At 35.3% G+C, this 22,121-nt stretch overlaps 1 protein-coding gene across 2 annotated transcripts; it reads right to left on the reverse strand.

The window, feature by feature from the left end:
- Positions 1-571: 571 nt before the first annotated feature.
- On the reverse strand, positions 572-14,581 carry LOC131167128 (AT-rich interactive domain-containing protein 4). Of its 2 annotated transcripts, none has more exons than XM_058125955.1 (15): positions 12,903-14,581; positions 12,575-12,766; positions 9,273-9,326; positions 8,990-9,078; positions 7,867-8,047; positions 7,647-7,703; positions 7,012-7,043; positions 6,685-6,820; positions 6,431-6,604; positions 3,273-3,911; positions 3,008-3,145; positions 2,706-2,804; positions 1,460-1,560; positions 1,269-1,359; positions 572-1,159 (listed from the first exon to the last, which is right to left on the reverse strand). In XM_058125955.1, the coding sequence occupies exons 1-15, from the start codon at positions 13,044-13,046 to the stop codon at positions 1,034-1,036; spliced, it is 2,253 nt and encodes a 750-aa protein (XP_057981938.1). In that variant the 5' UTR covers positions 13,047-14,581; the 3' UTR covers positions 572-1,033. The 2 variants fall into 2 exon arrangements, with proteins under 2 accessions (XP_057981938.1, XP_057981936.1); XM_058125953.1 differs by having other exon boundaries at positions 7,867-8,140; positions 12,903-14,580.
- Between the last annotated feature and the right edge of the window lie 7,540 nt (positions 14,582-22,121).

Here is a 22,121-nt window from a genome sequence, read left to right on the forward strand (position 1 = left end):
CATGAAAGGTATCATTAATTCGCTAATGTCATCGTCATCTTCTTCACATACGAGAAGAGAAAAGGGCTCATAGTCTATGCTCAGAACATCATCAATCAAACTACACAGCTTAGCCAGTCCGATTTACTCTAATGCAATCCTATAAAATATAAATCCTAGCCATCAAAAAGAAATAAAGAACACAGCAGTAGTTTAAAAGGCACTGCTGCCCTTCCCTTCTTACTCCAAGCATCCTTCCACTATTTTGGTCTAATAGCATACTTCTATTCTATTATACTCATAATTTATTCCATCCTCACGTAATGTTATTCAATTCCCAAATGCTTTCTTAGGAATATATGTAGTGGCATTAAAATTTTTGTTGACTCGTATTGATACGACTATTACTACGATACAAGCAAATGGTAACGTAACCCATATCCTGCATCTGATAAAATGGTCGGCGAGGCAGGGGGCTATAGCCTATAGGGGAAAAACCAAGTGGGCCCTTGGATACGTTTCATTACATTATTCTGTATCAAAAACAGGAATGTCTATTAATATTTCACAAACCAAAATGCACTGCAATGTATTTCGGCTTGTGAAGCTGTCATCTATCAACATAGAGACCCATTAGATATATAAACGTTGAATGAGATAAAATATTTTACAATGGCCGTTCCTAAAATATGGGATGCTCCTAAGATGCCCATCACGTAGGCAATAGTATATCTGCAGACTACAGGTTATATTTGGCCACTTCTGTTTTCCTATAACACAAGTTACAACATCCCATCTTCCCAACCCCATCCCCCCATTAAAAAACATAAAACCTCTCTCTCTCTCTCTCTCTCTCTCTCTCTCTCTCTTCATTGTCCCGAACCACCTTTGATGGAAAACAATGGGGAAAAAACTAATTATGCATGAAATCCCATTCCCGTAAGAAAGTGGGAAAGTCTCTCATGCATAAAAGGGAGCACAAATGCACCAAAAGAAGGGGGGGTAGGGAATATACCAAAAAATAGAGCAAAATAAAACAAAACTTGGGAAATAGTCATAATGGTCTTGACAATGCTAAGCCCTGAGAAAACCCTTGCGCAGTTTTCTGTGGTTTCTTCTTGAAATTTGTGTTGCTGCAGTGTGGACAAATATACTCTAGCCCATCTGTTTTTGCATAGTCCTGCAGTTTCACAACAAATAATAGTAAGTCACCACCATCAACTAGGGAAAAGCCAGGGGCCGCTAGTTATGCAACCAAGAGGGGCTCAAGGAGAGGTGTAATACTGCACCTTGAATGCCCCAAGACCCTGCCTTCTGTCACAGCCGAAGTGAGCCCACTCGCCACATATCCCACAGTTCACCCAATCTCCTGCTGCACTACTGGTAATAGATGGTGCACCTTCCCTTTGTTAGCAAATATACTTATGAAAAAAAAAAAAACATGTATATTTTATGGTCAATGAGATGGAAAAATACAGACCTATGACATAACAAGCAGCATTCACCATCCACATCGTCATGTGCCAATTCATATTCTAGAAGGTAAGTTTCATAGTGTCTTTTCAGAGTATTCCCGACACCCTGGTTCAAGTATTGATGTAGTCAGCACTCTGCTCTCACAATCTTAATGGCAGAGCTTTATGAACAGCCATAGCCAAACTTCTCTCTCTCACACACAGGCAGAAAAACAGAAGAGATGATATAATATAACCCGTTTGCATGCGCATTCATGACTGCAATGGACCATGATATAATATTCAAATCAGGTTCACAAAATAAGCCCAAACTGCACAGATGGACCTATTTCGAGCCTAGTGCGGACAATCATCCCCACTTAAATAATGGGTTTGGTGGAGGGAAAAAAAAAAGGGTCTTGTAGGCTGATCGCAAAAAGGAAATGGAAAAATGCCTATGGCCCACAGGCACAAAGAAGAAAGAGAGCCAAAAGTCTTGAATCACAAAATTCCCTATCTCTTTGCTAGCATTCATTTGAATTGTTTCTATCTTGTATGCTGACTTCGATTTTACTCTTATTTCTTAGTTCTCTAGTTCTAAAAGTATGGGCTCAAACCTTTTTCTAGATGCAAAAGTAGAGAAAAAAAGAAAATGATATATACAGAAGAGAAAAATAAAATAGAAGTAAAAAAGAAAATAAAAAAAAGGGAAAAACTTGTTTCCAAGAGTCATTAATCATGTGGTAAAATTTCTTTAAAAAAAAAAAGAAATTTTAAAATTTACTTTTCATTGTATTTGAAAATTATAAATATTTGATCATTTAATTATAATACGACAAGAGAGTCACAAGGCAATTCCTGCCTTATTGGTATGCTCATCACTGAAACAATAGTTAAACTGAAGTTTGAGTCTTACATGGTGGCTGTAGGTCCTACCAAGTACAGGGGGTTGTAGTTGTGTTGGAAGTCTTATCTTCTCATAGAAAAAGGGGGAAAACCTCTAGTGTTAATAGGTAAACTAATACAAGTGCAGTGCAACTTCAAAGGTCTTGGCTCTGCTTCCTACTGCACATGCTCATCAGTGAAACAATAGTCAAATGCATAATTGGGCTGACATCAATTTGCGCTTGAAACATCAGACATTCCAACATAATCTGATCTTCAAAACACCCCCACTAGGGCCAAAACCCACTCTAAAGTTGTGTTTATACCTGCTATAGCATGAATCATCTCAAATTTAAAATGGAAAAAGTACAGGGTTATAGGGCATACGGTCATTCTATTGGTTGCTGTATAATTGCGCATCTTTGAGAAAACCTGCCCTTTCCAGTTGATGCCATTTCCAACATGGAAGCCGCCTCTTGAAACAACCTACAGGAGTCCCCAATGTTTAAAAAACAATGCTTCCATATTTAGTTTCAATAAATGCAATGAAAACAGAGAGTAAATAGACCAAACACAACTTCCCAAACCCCCACCGAAGGGGGAAGGGCAGAGGGAATGGTGGAAATCTACCAGTTAACACATTTAGAATATGGGACTGCTTGTAACCAATATGGCATGAAATATCCTACCTCTCTATACAAGTTATAGAGGTCAAGACGCTTTGCATTAAGTATGGCATCTGGGAACTCAGCTAGTCCACCTTGAGGAATCAGACGAGTATGTCCCCGAAGAATTAGAAACTGCATCACATCCTTAAGAAACTCCTCCTACAAGAATAGAAGACAAAAGATCAGGAGAATGAATGCAAAGCAACCATGGATAATACCTACACTTATGCTTGCTCTGACAAAAGATGGCTCAAAACCTTTACATAGAAATGAAAATGGAACTCGCCTCAGAGCAATACTGTATTGGGCTTCTGCCACAACCATGCTTCTTCAGAGGTAGAGGATTCAAGGAAACAATTTGCTTAGCCTGAACTGAGCTTGAAAATGTTTTCCGGCGTGCAACAGGAGCTAATCCTGCAACAGTATGCTTAGTAGATGAAACAACTGACAAATTAGCCTTCGCATGGCCTCCATTAACTCCATCTGCCTCAGAAACCCCAGAAAAGGGCAACATTTTATGGTGACGATTACGAGGGACAGGCCTCATTGCAGCTACTTTAAATTTTTTCTCAGCAGGCACTAAATCCATAACTACTCCATTCATCAGTCCAATTCTCTTATTCTCTCGCTCTATTCTCGGGACAATAGCTTCGTTACCATGCACAAGACTATTATGAGCGCCCAGACTTTTATCCTGGCACAGTTCAGAACCCTTTCTGCTGGGAACAGGTGGCCTCAACCAGCAAGGCAGACTCCCAAGACTAGATTTGTTTGGAGGCACATCTTTTCCTTCTCTCGTACAGAAGAAAAGAAGACGGTCAGCATCATCTTTCTCAAAAGAAGCAACAGCCAGTCCGTGAATACTAGCAATCCCAAGTGCCACGAAGCTACGATAGGAAACATCTGGTGCTAGCTGCCTCAAAACCTGAAAATAAAATCAAATCAAATCATAGCAAATAATTGAAAAGAAAATATTTAATTTAGAAAAAAAAATCAGAATGACAAAGAAAATGTGTCTTGAGACTGTATACAGAACAGTAAATAAAGCAGCAACATATGTGCTGCCCAAGATAATTTTCGCAGTGCAAGCCTCTAAGGCTCAACCTACGCATCTTTTTTCTAAAGTTCACCTCAATGCATAAGCCTCACAAACCTTGTCAATAATCTACAATCACTCATTTCAGATGTGTTAGGTTATCTCAGCAACTAAATTCTCAAATTTACACAACCAAAAATAAGTACTTTCACGATAAAATTGGTGCTTGTAGGTCTGTGTTTATGCATGCACATGTGTGTGTATAAAACCACACATTCACTTACTGTTTGATTTTTGATTCTGTTAGCGGTGTTTTGTCACATACCTCAAAGTTGTTACAACCATAATAGCAGAAAGGGAGTCCATGGGCAGTGCAGTTCACTTTAACAAAATGGCAGAATTGTCAAAGAAATAAAAGGAAAAAGAGGAGGTGAAAAAAAAATTAGGGTGGAGACATAGATTAGTTGCAATGGCTTGGACATACTTTAGAAGGGTTGAGCATAAAAATGTCCATCACTTGCATGTGATTGAGCAAGAGTACCAATTGACCTCTCAGAAAGGTAGTAATGTCATAATGTGTCAGTAATAGAGCAGCATGTCCATGTCAGCAGCTACAATAGGTGGGCATTATGCCTCCTTGCAACTTCCAAGTCTTTGTTCTCAGCAGCATCCCCAATCCAATTTGCTAGAATAGAAGGGCGGTGATGGCTGTACTTTTCTTTTCCTTTCTTCTTTTCTTCATTTTTTTTTTACTTTTTTCCTTTTTTAAAAGGAAAGAGGAGGGGCTGAGAGGTGTAGAATCCACCAGCATCCAGATGTTGTGCAAGAGAAGTCCATAAGAGAATATTATCACCATGTAACATCGAGTTGCCACATGGGTTAGGCCAAGCTGGCCCTTGCAACACAAATCTGGTGATAAAGCTTCAGTGCTTTAGAATTGTTTGCAACCATATCAACGTATAAATTTGTAAGTTTCCACCCAATACAATTTTAAAAGCCATAAATCAGACCTGACTCTAATACTAACGAAATTATAAAATTCCCCCAAAAAATAATCAAAGAAACCTGCAATCCAACAGTTCCAATAAATCAGATCTCAGCCAAAAAATAGATGTCCTCATACTTATTCCATAAAAGGGCATCATTGAAACATTATGTCAAGACCTTCACAAGCCTCCAACCAGCATGTGTTGCAGGGTCATTTTTACTAGCCCCAAACTCTCATAATCTCAATTTTGATGACAACGAACTATATGAACTAATATAATTTGAGTTTGAATAAGTCTTAACAATATTAAATCAAATGGAATCAAGCGAGATTGAACGTTGAACACTTTATTTTATTACCTTTTCATTTCGATTCAATTGTTAAAATTCGAACTTCACAATCATCATATGGCACAAAGAAAACATGTCTTATATTTTTAAAAAATTTGAAAAATTAGGCTTTAAAAGGAGCAAAATCAAGGCATAACTTAACTGCCCCTTGCAGAGTGTACAAGGGGCGGTTGACCCCCTCATACAAAGACAATCATAAGAACTTTATGGATAGCGAAACCTCAAGGTAGTTGAAGCCTTGATAGAGTGGATATGAGCTCGGTATAGTTGAGTCACTATTAAAGAGTTTGCATATCCTCTCCCTTTTCTCTTTAAATTTTTATTGCACTGTTTGCTCATTCCAATATGTTATAATTTTCATTAGTTGCACATGCTAAAATTAGTTGGGAATTTCATTTTGAAACTGGATTCAACAACCACCCTCCTTCTTGGGTTGCCATTTGGTGTACCAACTTTGAGGGTGCAACAATCTTAATAACAGAAACAAGCTAATACATCTAATCTGATTATTCAATGCGGCAAAATAAATTGGCTGCATCAACTTCTTAAAGCATTATCTGCGACAAAAGACTGCAGTAGCATCGGCATCATGTTAAGGACACATAAGATTAGTGCCCTCTATAATAAAGCAAACAAATTACACCATTCACATGGACAATTAAATGATACTGCATTTCAAACATGATTAAAACCACCAATTACTTCTCTCCAAAGAGCATATTCGTACCCACATTTAGTTTTCTACAAATCTCCTCCAAAATATTCCTCTCTATCTATATTAAGCAACTGTACAAAGTAAGAGGAAATGTGAAGAGGAACATGTAAACCATAACTCCAATTATTTTCCTTTAAACCAGGGCTAGGCTAATGTTATGCGCCAATTGAATCAATTGAATCAAGTGCACAATGTGGAGAAAAAGGCATTATTTTCCCATAAAAATGTAAATTCAACCCTCCTACAGAAATTCGAGATATATTAAAAGAAGACGGAAAATTCATAGAAAATTCTCAAAATTAAAAAGGTTGAATTTGGAAAAAGAAAAAAAAGAAAAAAAAAGAAGAAAAAAAACCTGTGAAGCCCATGCAGGGACCTTCATGGAAACTTCAAACACCGTTGATCCACATGCTACTGAAGTTGATTTCCGGGGCTCTGATAATGGCAATTTATCTTCATCACAATTGGAGAGCGCCTGAACTAGTTGACTTTTGTCAACAATTTCATTCTTGACATGATTCTCCAAAATCTGAAAACAAATGGGCACAAACATTAAGTATTTTAAAAACTTAAATACCATTAATGCACCATAAAATTGTATAAAATTACCTGATCATCAAAGCAAGTTTGTGCACTTCCAGAAACAAGCAGCGAGATGTAGGTAGAGCTACAAGTGGATAAATCACATCGCATAGTGACAACTCCACGAGAAAATGTCCCTGCCTGAAGAGGCGGGGGAGGAGCACTGGACCTCAGTAAAGTAGCATTAAGCAACCCAAATCAATGCTTGTTCAGACATAACCAAACAAAGATAGCTCAAGTGACTTGTTAAAGAATATAAGAGTAATAATAATGCACTTAGAATCTCAATAATAAAATCTCTCCCTCTCTTGCACTCATTGTTTGCAAAATGAGGCATGCCAAGCTGCAACATACCTAACCCGGTTATGAAGTTTACTTCCGCGAATCTGAAACAGAACAAAAAAAACAAGAAAAATATGATAAATTTAGAACTTCCTTTTGAAGAAAGGCAGTACAGAAGCATAGTAGGTAACATTATAAGGACAACATGGAGAAAAATAAACCCCTTCTAGTTTCTTAAATACAGGAAGAAATTGGAATTCTTATGATAGGAAACAATGTTTACTGATGCAACAGAGTCAAACTTACCCCACAAAAGGAGAATGGAAAGAGAACATGAAAAGGATGAAGAAGATTTGGTGTTTGCGTGTTTGAAAGAGAGAAAGAGAGAGAGAGAAAGACAATTGTTTGGGGAAACAAGGAAAGAAGAAGATGCAGTTTTTTTATATTCATGAGAACATTTCTACTCACTAGTCCTTCAGTGCTTCAACTACAAATTGGGTCATACAACAAATGAAAAGAATTTTTGACACCGTGTTTAGATGCAGGGATTTTAAGCTTGGATTTGCATTTGTGTGGAATGAAATGAAACTCAACACAATTTTGTGTTATGTTTCATCCAAATCGACATAATTCCAAACCCAAGGCTTGAAATCTATGCTCCCAAACACAAGGTAAGAATCTTGATGATGTAAACTCATCATACTTACTTCAATGTTCAAGAGGGCATTGAGACCATCCTCCAAAGATCCTAATAAGCATGCATCCTGGAAAGAAGTTGGTCCATAAATATAAGCTAACTATCAAAGCATGCAACATTTAAAGAAAGTAACTAGCAAGTTGAGGGAGAAAACAGAGTTTGCTACCAAAAAAAAGGGGTAAAAAAAAAGAAGAAAAACAGAAAAATAAACTGATGTTATCCCAACTAACCATTGCACAAGACACCCCACAAACAAGAAATCTGATGGTCACATCATCATCATATATCTTTATAGCAGGAAGTGTGCCAGAACTTTCATCATCTTCCCCAGCATCTGTCTCAGGTGGAGTGACATTGATCAATGGAGCATCCCCAAGAAGGTGTGGACCAAACTTACCAGTAACTTTGTGGCTGTTGAGTGGAAGAACAAGATTGTTTCGTACACAGTAGAGTCTAAAAGATGCATGAGCAAGCTGGAATGCATCCCATACGTGGCTAGATGAACTAAAACAACAAAGAAATAAGTAAATAGCAATCATTCCATGCATCTTTCCAACAAAATTTACACACAAGCACATGCAAGCATGCATGCCCGCACATGCACACAAACAGAGAGAGAGAGAGAGAGAGAGAGAGAGAGAAGAGGGGCAAAACTAGCCTTGGTGATGTACGGTCCTTGATGACATGGTTTTTATGGGATTATCAAAAGGAAGGATGTTTGGCCCCTCAAGAAATATGGCTCAATTATTGGGTTAGATTAAACTGAAAATCTAACCATTTAAGGTATAATTTTACTGCTGATATTAACTGAAAATAGCACTGTAATGATGCTGACAGGCAATGCTGGATTTTTGTGAACAAAACATACGCAATGCCTATGGCTTCAGGCTCCAAATAAAGGATATTTATTTAGAGATCCAAAATTTGTGCAAAAGCAGTCCTTAAGCTCCAACAGCACCATATATTTTTTGTTAAAATAAATACCCAATCAGCTAAGAGGAAAGCAAATGTTGTTCTTGGCTAATGACTTGATGAAGGCATTGACTACAACAGTCGGTATGCTTAGCTCTTCAAGTAAATGATGCTCAAAAGCAATGCTGAATTTTTGACAACAAAACATAAACAATGCCTACAGCCTCAGGTTCCAAATCAAGGATATTTAATTAGAGGTGCAAAAATGGTGCAAAAGCAGTACTTAAGCCCCAACTGTGAATATAGCACCACACATTTTTTGTTTAAATAAATACCCAATCAGCTAAGAGGAAAGCAAATATTGTTTGTGGCTAATGACCTGATGAAGGCATTGACTACAACAGTCACTATGCTTAGATCTTCAAGTAGATTGTAGCATACCTCTGTAACACTGAAAACAATGCATGCCGAAAATGGCAAGCAGCATAACAAGAAAATGCATTCTTCCAATATATCACATAAGGGATTCCCTGTGAAAAAGAAATATCAAAATTAACCAATTTCATCCAATGCTAACCATATCAAATACCCAATTCCCCATCTACGCTTAATCATTACGAGCAGCACCAATTATTTCCCCATTTTTTTTTTATTGAACAATTAATAGACAGGAAGGAGAAGCGATTCCCAATATATGTTTGCAAATTTTTCAGGTCTGAATCACCTTTAAGTGAAGTGCCTCTGCCAACTTTTCTCCATTAGGGATCTCCAAATAAACCTGCAAAAATATTTGAACGATCAAGTACCAAGCTATTTATGCAAAACTTAAAGAAAATAACTAAATGAAATGACTTCCTACATTGTTAAAAATATAAGGTCCTCAAACTCATTCATTTTAACATCTTGCAAGCTAAGAGTATGCAACCTCCTTTTTTCTCAATATTTAAGCAATTCAAAACTTTATTTACTTATAGACTAATTCTTAAGAATCCACGTCTCCAACACGAATTTATTGATTTATTATTGTTCTATAGCTGACTAATTTTGAAATTTTTTTAATATTATTATCACACAAAAAATTACTTTGCCGGATGGTATTTGAACATTACATGAGGCAGGAACGAAGGGTAAAACCAGGATGTCATTGTAATAATTCAAATATATAGCCACTAACACAATAACAAGGGTCACAGATACTGGTAAATGTTGACACTAAGTGGCTGAGCAATTTAATGGAAAGAATTGTTAAGCTACTAACCTTAAAGCTTACACTGTTAGGTTATGGGCCAACAAAGTTTATGTCTTAACATTCCGCTGCATGTGCAGCCTGATCACATGTGAAGATATAGGGATGTACAAAATTTTCCAAAAAACTGAACCGACTTGTCTTAAGTTTTGGTTTGGTTTTTCGATTTTCAGTTTCGGTTTTTTGAAATTAAAAAGTTTTTGTTTTCAGTTTGGTTTCAAACCCAAAACTGAACCAAAAAAACCGAAAAACCAAATTATCTAATAAAATTAATATATATGAGTTCTGTTATATAACATGCATGCTGGAGGCAGGTCGTAAAAATATATATTATTATTTTTTTACTCATCATTCTCATTTATTGATGATTTTTTACAATTATAATTTTTCAGCTTTTCATTAATACTTAATACTGTTTAAACTGTGAAGAGGGGGGTAGAGGTGGAGTTCTGTTATATAACATACATGCTGGAGGCAGCTTGTGAAATATATCATTATTTTTACTTATAATTCTCATTTATTGATGATTTTTTACAATTATAATTTTTCAGCTTTTCATTTAGTACTTAATACTGTTTAAACTGTGAAGAAGGGGGGAGGGGTGAGGTGGTGAGACTTTATAGAGATAAGGAGGCTCCCCATCTCAAGAATTTTCAATGAGGAACACAATGTGGCAGAGTCAAGCCAACTACCACCCGCATGCACCTTGCAAATACCCTCCAATCTCCATCCCATTCCCTTGTCCCACAGCAGAAATGGTTCAAAGATTCACTCTCTCTCTTCCCTATAAATACAGGTTTTCCCATCCATTTGCTTCATTTCCTTCGTTGGGCCTGCCTGTGCATTAGCACCTTGCCCACATAGGTAAATTCTCCAAACAAAGGTAGAACTTGAGAATAATTGCCTTGGAGAAGTATTGAATGCCTTTATTGAAATGGTTCAAATGATTTAATAACCAAACCAGACTGTAAAACCATAAACCTTTGAGGTAAGAAAACCATTGGTTATGATTTGGTATCGGTCCAATATTACCAAGATTTTCGGTTCTGTTTTCAGTGTTGGTCAAAACCAAACTGCACCAGACCAAATGCCCGCCTACATGAATTGGCAAACAGATGAATTTGAACAGGTGCACAAACAGAACAAAGTGCACTGACAGACATAACAGGTGAAATGCAGATAATGAAGACTTGAACACAGGAATTCCTGAAACAGAACTCTGATACCATGTTAGATGACCAATTTTACCTAAGAGCAGGCTATTAGGTTATGGACCAACAATCTATATCAAACCTTAACTGGAATCACACACCTGAAAGATAACAATATGTGCTTAAGCTACGGAAAGTAAACACCCTGCCAAGTAGGCTAAACAAAGTAAAATATAAAGAATGAAGAATCAAATGTCAAAGCACAACGCCTAAACGGTCCAATACAGGGGAAGATACTTACTTGATAAAGATAATTACCATTGACCACCATTAGGTGCAGGGGACTCAAAAAAAGCCAAACCACCACCCCAACCCCAACCCCGGAAAAACAAACAAAAAAAAAAAGAAGATAGAATACAAAAGCTATTCATGTCATATTCTGACCTACCTCTCCCCCTTTCCCCCAAAGAAAGTACTGCTATCAAACCCATATATCAACCACAAGTTCCAAGTTGGAAGAATAATTCAAATAACTCTGATTAGAACAGTAATCAGGCATAATGATTCATCTACAGGGAGGGTCAAAAAGTCAGTTTAGGTCCACAGTTACGAAAAAAATCTAGATTGTCTATCAAATTAATGAAATAAAAACAATCCAAATAACAGGTGAGATTGTTCAAATCATTTTAGTTTGCACTCAAAAATTTAAATAGCAACTTAAACAAAAAAAAATGTTTACTCAACCAAAAAATTTGTTAATCATGATATTTTGGAATTGAAGTAGGTCAAGTGATCCACAAGCTAGTAGCACACCATGGCAAGCTAATAGCATGCATTATCCAAGCAAAACAAAACAACAACATTGTGAACCTGGAGGAAGGAAAAGATTAATATTTTTGGGTTGCATGGGGGATGGTGGGGTTGGTTTAAGAACAACAGAAACAAAAAAAGCTTAGTATCTCACCAAACCAAACCAACCTCCAGTCTAATGGGTTCATACATCAGAATGCACTGAAACAAGCAGATCCACAGTTTAATTATAACTTATGAAACAGTTTTTTCGCCAATAAAAGTAATTTTCCCTTCAAAAGTCAAAGGTTTATTAATGCAAATTAAAACCCTAATATGGAAGTTTAGCTTAACCTAAGTCTAAACTAGAACTTTGACCAACACTCATTGGAATATCAAAACCATTCTCCAGGCATAGATAAGAACCCCAATTGCAATCTCAATGAACCCTAGTTGACCACCCACTAAGCTTATTAGTGAAATGGAATCCCCAACTTGGAAATTCAGCTAAACTCACACAAATCTCAAGTTGGGTATCGCTCAGATCCTAAAGCCTAAACTAGAACTTCAACCAACACTAGTTACAACCCATATCAAAAATGTTTTCTAGACACAGATAAGAACCCCAATTGAGATCTCAATGAAACTTCGGTTGCTCTCCCAATTACAGTTGCTTATGCTGTTCAACCAAAAACCCATTTTGGAATTTTGATAAATTTCATAATTCTACCACGCAGTTAGATTTCAAGGTTCTGATTAAAACAAATTCAATTCACAAAGCATGCCCTCAATCTCAAAGAAAACTGTTAAAAACATTAGATAACAAGATAAATCACATACAGTAGAAGGCAACAAGCTCTCAAAGAGACCAGCTATAGTCTCAGGATCAGACAAGTCCACATTCCCCCACACCAGAGTTCCAATTTCTTCATCATTTTGAAGCTGTTCCCCTTGCAAATACACAAAGTCCGGCCGAAATGATTCAAGAGTTTCATGGAACTCAGCCGTGCTCGGTTTAGTCAAAACTTGAACCTGCATTCAAGCAAAGAAAGTGTCACTAGACATTCATAGAATAGAAAACATGATGGAAAACAAAAATGATACACGTGGTGCACTTTCCAATCAGATTCCCTATGAGAAATGAAGCTAATTAAAGTTCCATTGGCACCTCTAACCGCCCTGAAGAAACCATATCCGGAAAGGGATAGCCTTGTTGATCTTCTGAGACATCCTGCTTTTGTGAAGTCTTCCCACATGTGACTGCAAGGAGGCTACAACTGTGTTTTGATGCTCCCTGAGAATGAAACATCATTTATGCACACCGCCCACCGGGTAGGAAGAGATCCAGACTTCCCTATGAAGCTCAAATCCTTCCCAGAAAACTTAAAACCTGAAACCAGCAACAACAGTATAGCATTGACTCCGCCTACAATCCGATTGAACGTCCGTCAACCCCATGAAAATCTCAAGTTCATGGCCCAGAACCGCTCCGAACACCAAATCTATCGCCAATGGAATTTAAGAACCTCAAAAAAAAATTAAACCCTAACTGGCAAGGATGAACTCAGTGGGAAAGCACGAGAAACTCGACAAGCTCTAATCACTCCGAAAATCAAACAGCAGAAACAGAAATACCGTAGAATGTAAACCTCAAAAACACCCTAAATCGAGAAAATTCCCCAGACCCGTATGAAGAAACGTCGAATAATCGGCGAGAACCAGACCGGGATGGGAACAAATTGACCACCGGAGAAGATTAAACAAAAAAACTTACCGACAATGATGAGAAAACAAAGAAACTCGAAGTACCCAGACGAGGGAATCAGGAGAGATCGAGAACCAATGCGAGGAAAACTTGGACCGTGGCTCCAAGAATCACAAAAACGCACCTCAAAGAAGAGTAAAGTAAGAAAGGAAACCCTATGCCCTTAAAAATCAACCCCCAACAAAATTATTAAAAAAATAAAATAAAAAACCTAGTAGTGATAAGAATCTCTATTTATCTGCTATGCCTATCCTCCACGAAATCAACAGAAAAATCAACATATCCACAAAATTAAATTTTGTTTCCCACTTGTTTAATTGGGGGGGAGCCTATTGCTGCAGTGACCAATAAGCACCCTCACATCCAACCTCTGGTCAAACAAAGCCATAACATCGAAACAGAGAAAAGGGGAAATACGAATACGATCATTAAAACCCTTTTGACGAACCGATAAAATTAAAAAGAAACAAAAACAGAAACAAAATTAGAACATCAAAAACATGAAACCCGCAACCCAAATAAATTAAAATAGAGGGAAAGAAATGCAAAGTAGACAAATATTTAACATTTGACTACGCGAGTCGTCGGATAGGAGGCGGCTTTATACGAGATTCTAACCAAGCAATAACACCTAAAAATCCATAAGAAATGACTAAGTACGAGAAGCTTTGCACGGATGGATTAATGGGTGCGTGCAAAAGATTCGGAGATTGAAGGCGTAACATTTTCTGTCGTGCTCCAAAAGACATCATCAGAAAAAGCTGGGGATAGTTTTTACTCGTCCCTTCTTCTTTCCCCCCCCCAAAAACTTCTTTTTTTTTTCTTTTTTTTTTCCCCTTTTCTGTTTTTGGATGTCAGATTTTTTGGTAAACCCCTCATTGGCCTGATTCGGCTCATGACGCCTGCTTTTCCCTTTGCCCGAAACGCGAGTTCTTTCCCTGTCTCCATCGTCATCTCTCTTTCTCTGTCCGAACGCCAACAGCAGTTGGGCTAAATTACCATGACGTCGGCCTTATGCAGGATTTTCACGACATTGCTACAGAACTCCTGACAGCATCATTTCGTGGTTTTGAACATGGAATTAGTGATAAATCTACTTAATCGTTGCCTGTAACCAAGTTCACACCAAAAAGAAATGATTTTCCCAACCATCTTTTCCCCCTCAGCACTCCATGTATAGGCTTGCAGGCTGCTCTGTCATGGCCGTTCAAATGTACCCATCATCCAAGCTTCCCTGCTTCTTGGCTGGTGACTCAAATTCACAGAAGTTGGTTTGAATTCGTTAATTTTTCTTTTCTTTTATTGAAGATTGACACTAAAACTATGACAGACATTTTTCATCTTATTTTTCTTTTGATTCTCACTTCTCAGACTTTAAATTTGTTGATGCGCGTAAATAAATTAACTCTTTTCAAATTTTATTTTTAAACTTCTTTATTTAAATAAGTTGAATAATATTAAATTTAGATCATTTAAGTTGATGAGTGATTTATTTAGATTCATTTAATGACTTATGGGACCTTATTCCTTTAATTCCTTTTATTCTTCATCTTTCATTTTCCTTTCTTTTTTTTTTTTCTTGCTATGCAAATGGTGGAGTTATTTATAAAATATGTAGAAGTTCAACTGGCTAAGAAGCAAATTGTGTTTACTTGCTCACATTAGAAAGAAATTTTAAAGTATAATTTTAGAGGTTTTCTTATAAAGATCAGTAAAATAAGATAAATTTCAACTTACATATCTTTTAAAAAGTGAGTTAAAACTAATAACATTGAACTCCAACACTTTAATAAATGAGTTATCCGTTAAAGTATATTTATGTATTTTTACCTATTGAAATAAAGAATAACAAAGCTTGAATATGTATATTTTATATCTACTAAAATCTTATAAATTAGATATAAATTTAATGGATGTCGAGTTATTTTATAGTAGGTGTAGTTGTATTAAGATGAACGAGATTAATAACTAAGTAATAAATCAAATAATTACAATTACATAATATTTTTTTCATAGCCTTACAATCAAATTGATTATTAAAAAGAAAATCTAGATTTTACTTATACTATTTAAAACAGTTTACCCATTTACCAATTATTGTATTATCATATGTTCACGTATTGTTGTTATTGTTTGGTAGTGTAGGCAATATATTCATGATGACCTAGACAATAGGTCTTAATCAAATGTCTTGCTTGCTAAAGTGTAAGCAATATATTTATGATGACCTAAATAATAGGTCTTAATATTTTGTTATCCCATTCATGCACTTGCTTGTTATTTCGTTGAAACATACGTAAAGAATATGCAAATTGAAAAGTGAAGCATTTCATTCATTCCGTTAATTTAAAAGGAAATTTTAGTCACTGGGTTGCAATTGTTCCATAGATTAAGAGTGACTAGATCTAGTTAACTTTCTTTTAATGTATGTTTGATACAATCAAAACAAAGAATAAGAAAGGATAAAAGTCTCTTGAAGGTTAGCACGGTCATTTGATTTGAATGAGTTATGAATAGAGACCTTTTTTTTTTTATTACGTCGGGTTCCTCTCATCCCTATCATTACCAGCGGACACTCCCCTTCAGGGCACCCAACTTGGCGAGACTAGCGAGAGAGACTAATCTCATGTCTGCACGCACGGCGCCCTCCACATGTACAGGAGTAAATCGCGGATGTACACTCAGACTGGCACTCTCCGTCAAGCGCCCTGCGAGAACCGTCCTTACCACCCGAGCATATGCCCGAGAGCATGAATAGAGACCTTATTTGAACTTCAAATAAGTGTATTGCTCAAGCATCAGCGTCATAGCATTTAGTGGCAATTCTTAATTTTTGTAAAATTGACCTTATCAAAATAGTAAGGGGGAATAAATTCAAAGGTCTCTTTTTTATTTTACCCCTTATGAAAAATGAAAACGTCAAACAATGAAACGCCCAATAGTTAAACTTAAAATAATAAATTTTATTTTTATCTAACTATAAAGTTATATTATTCTTTTCCTTATAAAACACACCAATATCTCCTAAGATTTTGCAAAAATGCATCAACTTTCCCTAAGATTTCAAAAGTATTATAAACCTATTATAAGGTTTAGACTTTCTTTACATTTCCAAAAATTAAAAAAAAATAAAAAAGGCCCAATGAGAATGTATACGTATCCTAAAAATAAAATATTGTTTCATGGTTTTTTTTTTTTTTTTTTTTAAGCTTTGGGGGAAGTCCATATTTTTTTGAAAAAATTTCTCATAAAAGGTTTATTGGATCAAAAACTTTACTTAGGAAAAGGAAAAGAAAATAAAACAAGGAAGAAATTCATCTTCTTTTATATATTCCTTCTCTATTAAATACTATCAAAAATTAAAATATATTTTAGTATGACTTACTATCAATGATGCATAAAATCAAAATTTTGTTCATAAATTTGATATATTTTTTTTATTTTCTTTCTCATTTTTTTGATAATCATACATGAAAATGTGGATTTCCTAATAATTTCCTTTATTTTCTCTAATATTTTATGAGTTCCAAACAGAGCCTTAGTTATTAGCTCCACCAAGTTGCTACTACCACCAATGATGGGACTAATAATAATAAATAGTAGCAATAGTTTTGAGGAGAGAAATTATGTATTTTCTAGTTATTATTTAACTATAAGTTATATAAAAATTTTGCGTGGGGCAACTATCAATACAAAGGATTAGGTTTTACAATTATGGATCATAATAATAGCGACAATAATATTTGCTCATTGTCTTTAAGAGTCATTTGTTATCACTATAAAAAATTATGAAAAAAAAAAGTTTAAAATAAAAACTAAAATTCATAAATAATTTAGAAATTGAAAATCAGCAACCTATTTGAATAATATATTTAAAAAATAAATAAATAAAAAACTTGATTGAACAAATGTTTATTGTCTTTGAATCAATTAACAATTAAAAATATGATTTAAATGATAAAAGTGCAAAAGAATACAAATAATAAATGTTATAATAAAAAAAAATTATTATAATTATTTTACTTAATTGTTATATTTCACAATTCATTTTATAAGAACAACCCTATTTTACATGAAAAATTAAAAATAGTAACAATATTTTAAATATATTTTTATTATTTTAAAAAAAAATTATGAATAATTTTATTTCAGTTATATTTTAAACTTGCATTGTGATTTTATTTTAACTTTAACTAAAAAATATGTAAAACATGAATCATTTATAAGTTAAATAACAATAAAAAAATATTTTTTCAACAAGTCGTCAAAACAATTCAAAATCATAAAATCTTATTTTTATTTTTATTTTTCAAGAGTAGTTAAAATTGACAAGGTAAATAGAAAGTTGATAGTGCAACAAGCACATTTTCATCATCTATTTATTCGCTACACAACAATTAAAAATAAAAAATAAAAAAGGATACCAAACACACCTTAAGTTATTGAATTCAAATTTTCGAACCCTCCATCAATATCAACAGTACTATGAAAAAAGATTTAAAAATTAAGTGTTGCATAATACATGTTGTTTTTTATTTGACAAAACGATATTATACGTGTGAGTTTATCAATCATCATGGAACGAAATAATTATTGTCATGTATTTATCGTTGACAGTCACTGATTGGACCCTACTCTCAAAGTCTGAGAAGCAAAATAAAACTCATTATTTAGTACCATTTTACTTGAGCTTAGGACCGATGATATGGTACAAGAAAGATAGAATTGTTTAATCATCATCATTCATCCCATAAATACCATTTACCGATGCTTCGAATTTATTAAATTAAATGGAAATACATGCATATATTTCCTTTAGTATTTGTACTCAATTATTTATATTTTTTTTAGTTTAAATGATGATTACAATGCGTGTTTAAGATGATTTGAATGGTAAATATAAACATATATAATTTACTAAATTTTTTTTTTTTGATTCATTTATAAAACAACTTGTCAATAACATATAAATTTATTTAAAATTTAACACTTTTATGATTTAAAGTAGTCAAATATTGATTGTTTTACAAATACTTCAATTTGATCCTTATTATTTTACATAACCAATCAATAATTTCCCATTCTTCTTTTTTTTTTTTTCTTTTTTCAAATTTACTTATTATGGATTCAGTATTTTTTTTTTCTAAATATTACTTTTTTTTTAAGTACCAACAAGGCTAAAGATGGTGGGATATTCCTCGCCATTAAGCTTATTTGCATATATTAATTAATTCATTTGCTATTTGAAAATCTGCTTTTACTTCTTATTTATTTTGTGTGATGAGAACTTTTGACTAAAAGGACAGAGAACACGAGTTTTTCTTCTTATTTGCTCATTCATTAAAGAAACCATAAAGTTCACACGTTATTATTGAAAGAAATTTTTATAAATTGAGCTTATTTATAATTCCTTGCATTTTTCATTTAAATCTTTAGTAATAAAATTACTACCATCTTGTATTTCAAATTTGTAAGTTTTTTTTTCTCAATTTTTGTAGGGACCTGGACTCGGAAAATAAAAGAAAAATATATAAAAGAAAAGGAGAAATAGATAAAAGGAAAAGAAAAGAAAATAAAAGAAAAAGAAGGAAAGGGGTTTGAAACAGATCAAACTGTCGACGATTTCAGGAGGCTCAAGCAAAACTGTTGATGGTTTTAGCAGGGCACGGTTTGGCAAGATCAAATCGTCGATGATTTCAAAAATTTTAGGAAACCGTCAACGGTTACAACTACCGAGAGCGTGTAAACAGGACCACAGGGCCAAACCATCGACGGTTTCGTACGTGCCAACTTCCCTATAAATAGAATTGAGCTCATTTTTTTTAGAAAATTTCTCTCTTCTCTCTCTCTCAAGGTAAGGTTTCGGTTTTTCTTTTCTATCTCTCTCATCCCTCACGTGTCTCTCTCTCCTCTCTCGGCTTGCCAACACACTTCCTACAGCAAGTTTGAAAAGCTAGGGTTTCCATCTTCTAAGTATAATAGCCATATTTTCAGGTTCAGGTAAGGAGAATAGATTATGTTTTTTTTTATTATTAAATTTAAACCGATTAAACGAAAGTTTAAGATTGTAGGTTTAAAGTAAGAGATTTTATGAACGATTTGAACGATTAAAATTATTAGTTTGAGTTATTAAACATGTTTTGTAAAGGAGTAAAGTGAGGGTTGATCATCTCCGTTCTCTTTTAAATATGAATTCTTAGGTTATTATAAAATGTGGAGATGATGATATCCTAATTTTCAAGAATAATGTATTCAAACATATTATGATATATTTTCTACAAGCAGTATATTACAGTATGGGTAACACTTAAATTGTGTGGCATAAGATTAATTCTTCATAATAAACCGGTTGTGATTACTGTAGTGGATAAACTTATATACTTTGGTGATGTGTGGTTATTCGTACATTTCACAATATAACGTTGGCAGGCCTAAGGAGTTCGTTATATTGTCCTTGATATAAATCACAATATAACGTTGACAAGATATGAGGAGTTCGCTATATTATTATTTATATAAATGGGATAAAACATCGGTAGGCCTGAGGAGTTCGTTTTACTGATTTAATATGAATAGGTCATCGTGAAAGTGTAACAATGGTTGTCTGTTGTGAAGTACGTGCTGAGAATGATGGGGAGGGATGCTCAGCACGTAGAGGGAATGATGGGGAGGGATAACGTGAGAACCACGGGAAGTGAAGTATTTGTGCATTATCCTTTGTGGGCGTGAGTACATGTATGTGAATTAAAGGTATTGTGATTGTGGACGTATTATGGTATTACGTATAATACATGTATGCTAACTTCTGTGGTATGATTGATGATGTATATGTGAGTACAATTTATGAGTGTCCTTACAGTTGTAATTGATTAACAGACGGTTATGTTTTGTATACACTAAAACTCATGTTAGCCACACACTGATAATAATCTATTCCGTCTTACTGAAAAGTATCTCACCCCATTATACAACTCATTTTTCAGGACCTTCTGGTGATCGAGCTTAGCCAGCTCCAGGGCAAGGTTGGATAGTTTAGAATAGGGTGAGTGGTTGCAAGAACTTGAAGTATTTAAGCTTATGTTTTAAATTTCTGGTTATGTAATATGGTTGAATGGATACACCTTTTTTTATGCATAGTATAGTACTCTGGTATTTTATTTGAAGATATTTAATTATTTTTCGCTGCTTGGATGATATTTATGGTATTAGAGATTTGTGAATAAAACACATAACACCTCAGGCCCCACTCTTAGGTTCGGGGCATTACAAGTGGTATAAGAACTTTAGGTTGTTTGTTAGGTTCTACATACTTTAGGGATGAGTAATACCAAAGTATAGGAATGAATGACGAAGAGAGTAGGAAATGGGTAGATTAGATTTTGAAAGGCTTAGGATTCTATCTCGTGACCTGGAAGCGAAAATTCGTTGATGGCATTCTGTGATTTTTCTAAAGCAGTCGAAGGTTTCAGAAAAGTCATGGAAAACCATAGACGATTTCGTTTCTAAGTTGTGAGACTGGTCCTTAAATTGAGAACTTGGACGTATATTGGTTTTTAGTTTAATATTGCATCAATTAGATTACAATATTGGAATTCTAAATTCATTCCTCTCCTAACTTCAGGATGGATCCCAAATACAATAGTGTAGATGCCGGAGGGAGTAATAACTTGGGGGCTTCCAGCGAGGACGACATTGATACCTATATAATGCTGCGAGATATAGCCCGGCAAGTTATGGAAGAGATTAGACGGGACTCCGAGGGACAGAACTGCCCACCTGTGAACCATGGCTGCTCCATCGAGCAATTTACTCGCCTGAAACCCTTTACTTTTGTGGGAGATGCTGACTCAATCATGATTGAGAATTGGGTGTAGGAGATGGAGAAAATACTGATAGTGCTATGTTGCACTGATGAGCAGAAGGTTCTCTATGCCACCTTTAAGCTGATAGGAGAGGTCGAGCGATGGTGGCTAGCGGTGAAGCTATTGGAGGAGCAGCGGGCAGTACCCGCAGTTATGACTTGGAGTCGTTTTAAAGCGGTATTTTTCAACTAGTACTTCCCCGCCACCACTAGAAATGCAAAGGAGGAGGAATTTTTGAACCTAACCCAGGGGCACCTTACCGTTCAGCAGTACGCTGCCAGGTTCGTGGAGCTATCTTGATTCGCCCCATACATGGTCTCAGATGAACCAAAAAAGGCACAGAGGTTTAAGAGGGACCTAAAACAGAGGATCCATAAGCAGGTGGCAGTCTTGTAGGTACAAAATTTCTTGGAGCTAGTGGAGCTAGTGGATAAAGCCATCGTAGCAAAGATGAGCCTATAGAGAGGTGTAAAGATATGAAAATAAAGGAAGAGACCCATGCCTCCCAGCTTTCATGCGGACGCCAAACAAGGTACATGGAGGGGAGATGGTGATATAGTGTGCCAATGGCCAGAGAGGGATGATTGAGGCTATCGGGGTAATTCATCACGCCCTCACGATACTAGATGTAGTCAGAGGCATTAAGGAGAATGTTGGGGTGGGGGTACTATGTGCTATTGGTGCGGCAAGTATGACCATATAACCTGAGATTATCGTGGGCTACTAAACAATGCACCCACTCTCGATCAGAACTGGGGGA

Source organism: Malania oleifera, chromosome 10 (assembly GCF_029873635.1).
Source record: "Malania oleifera isolate guangnan ecotype guangnan chromosome 10, ASM2987363v1, whole genome shotgun sequence".
Taxonomy (NCBI): Eukaryota; Viridiplantae; Streptophyta; class Magnoliopsida; order Santalales; family Ximeniaceae; genus Malania; species Malania oleifera.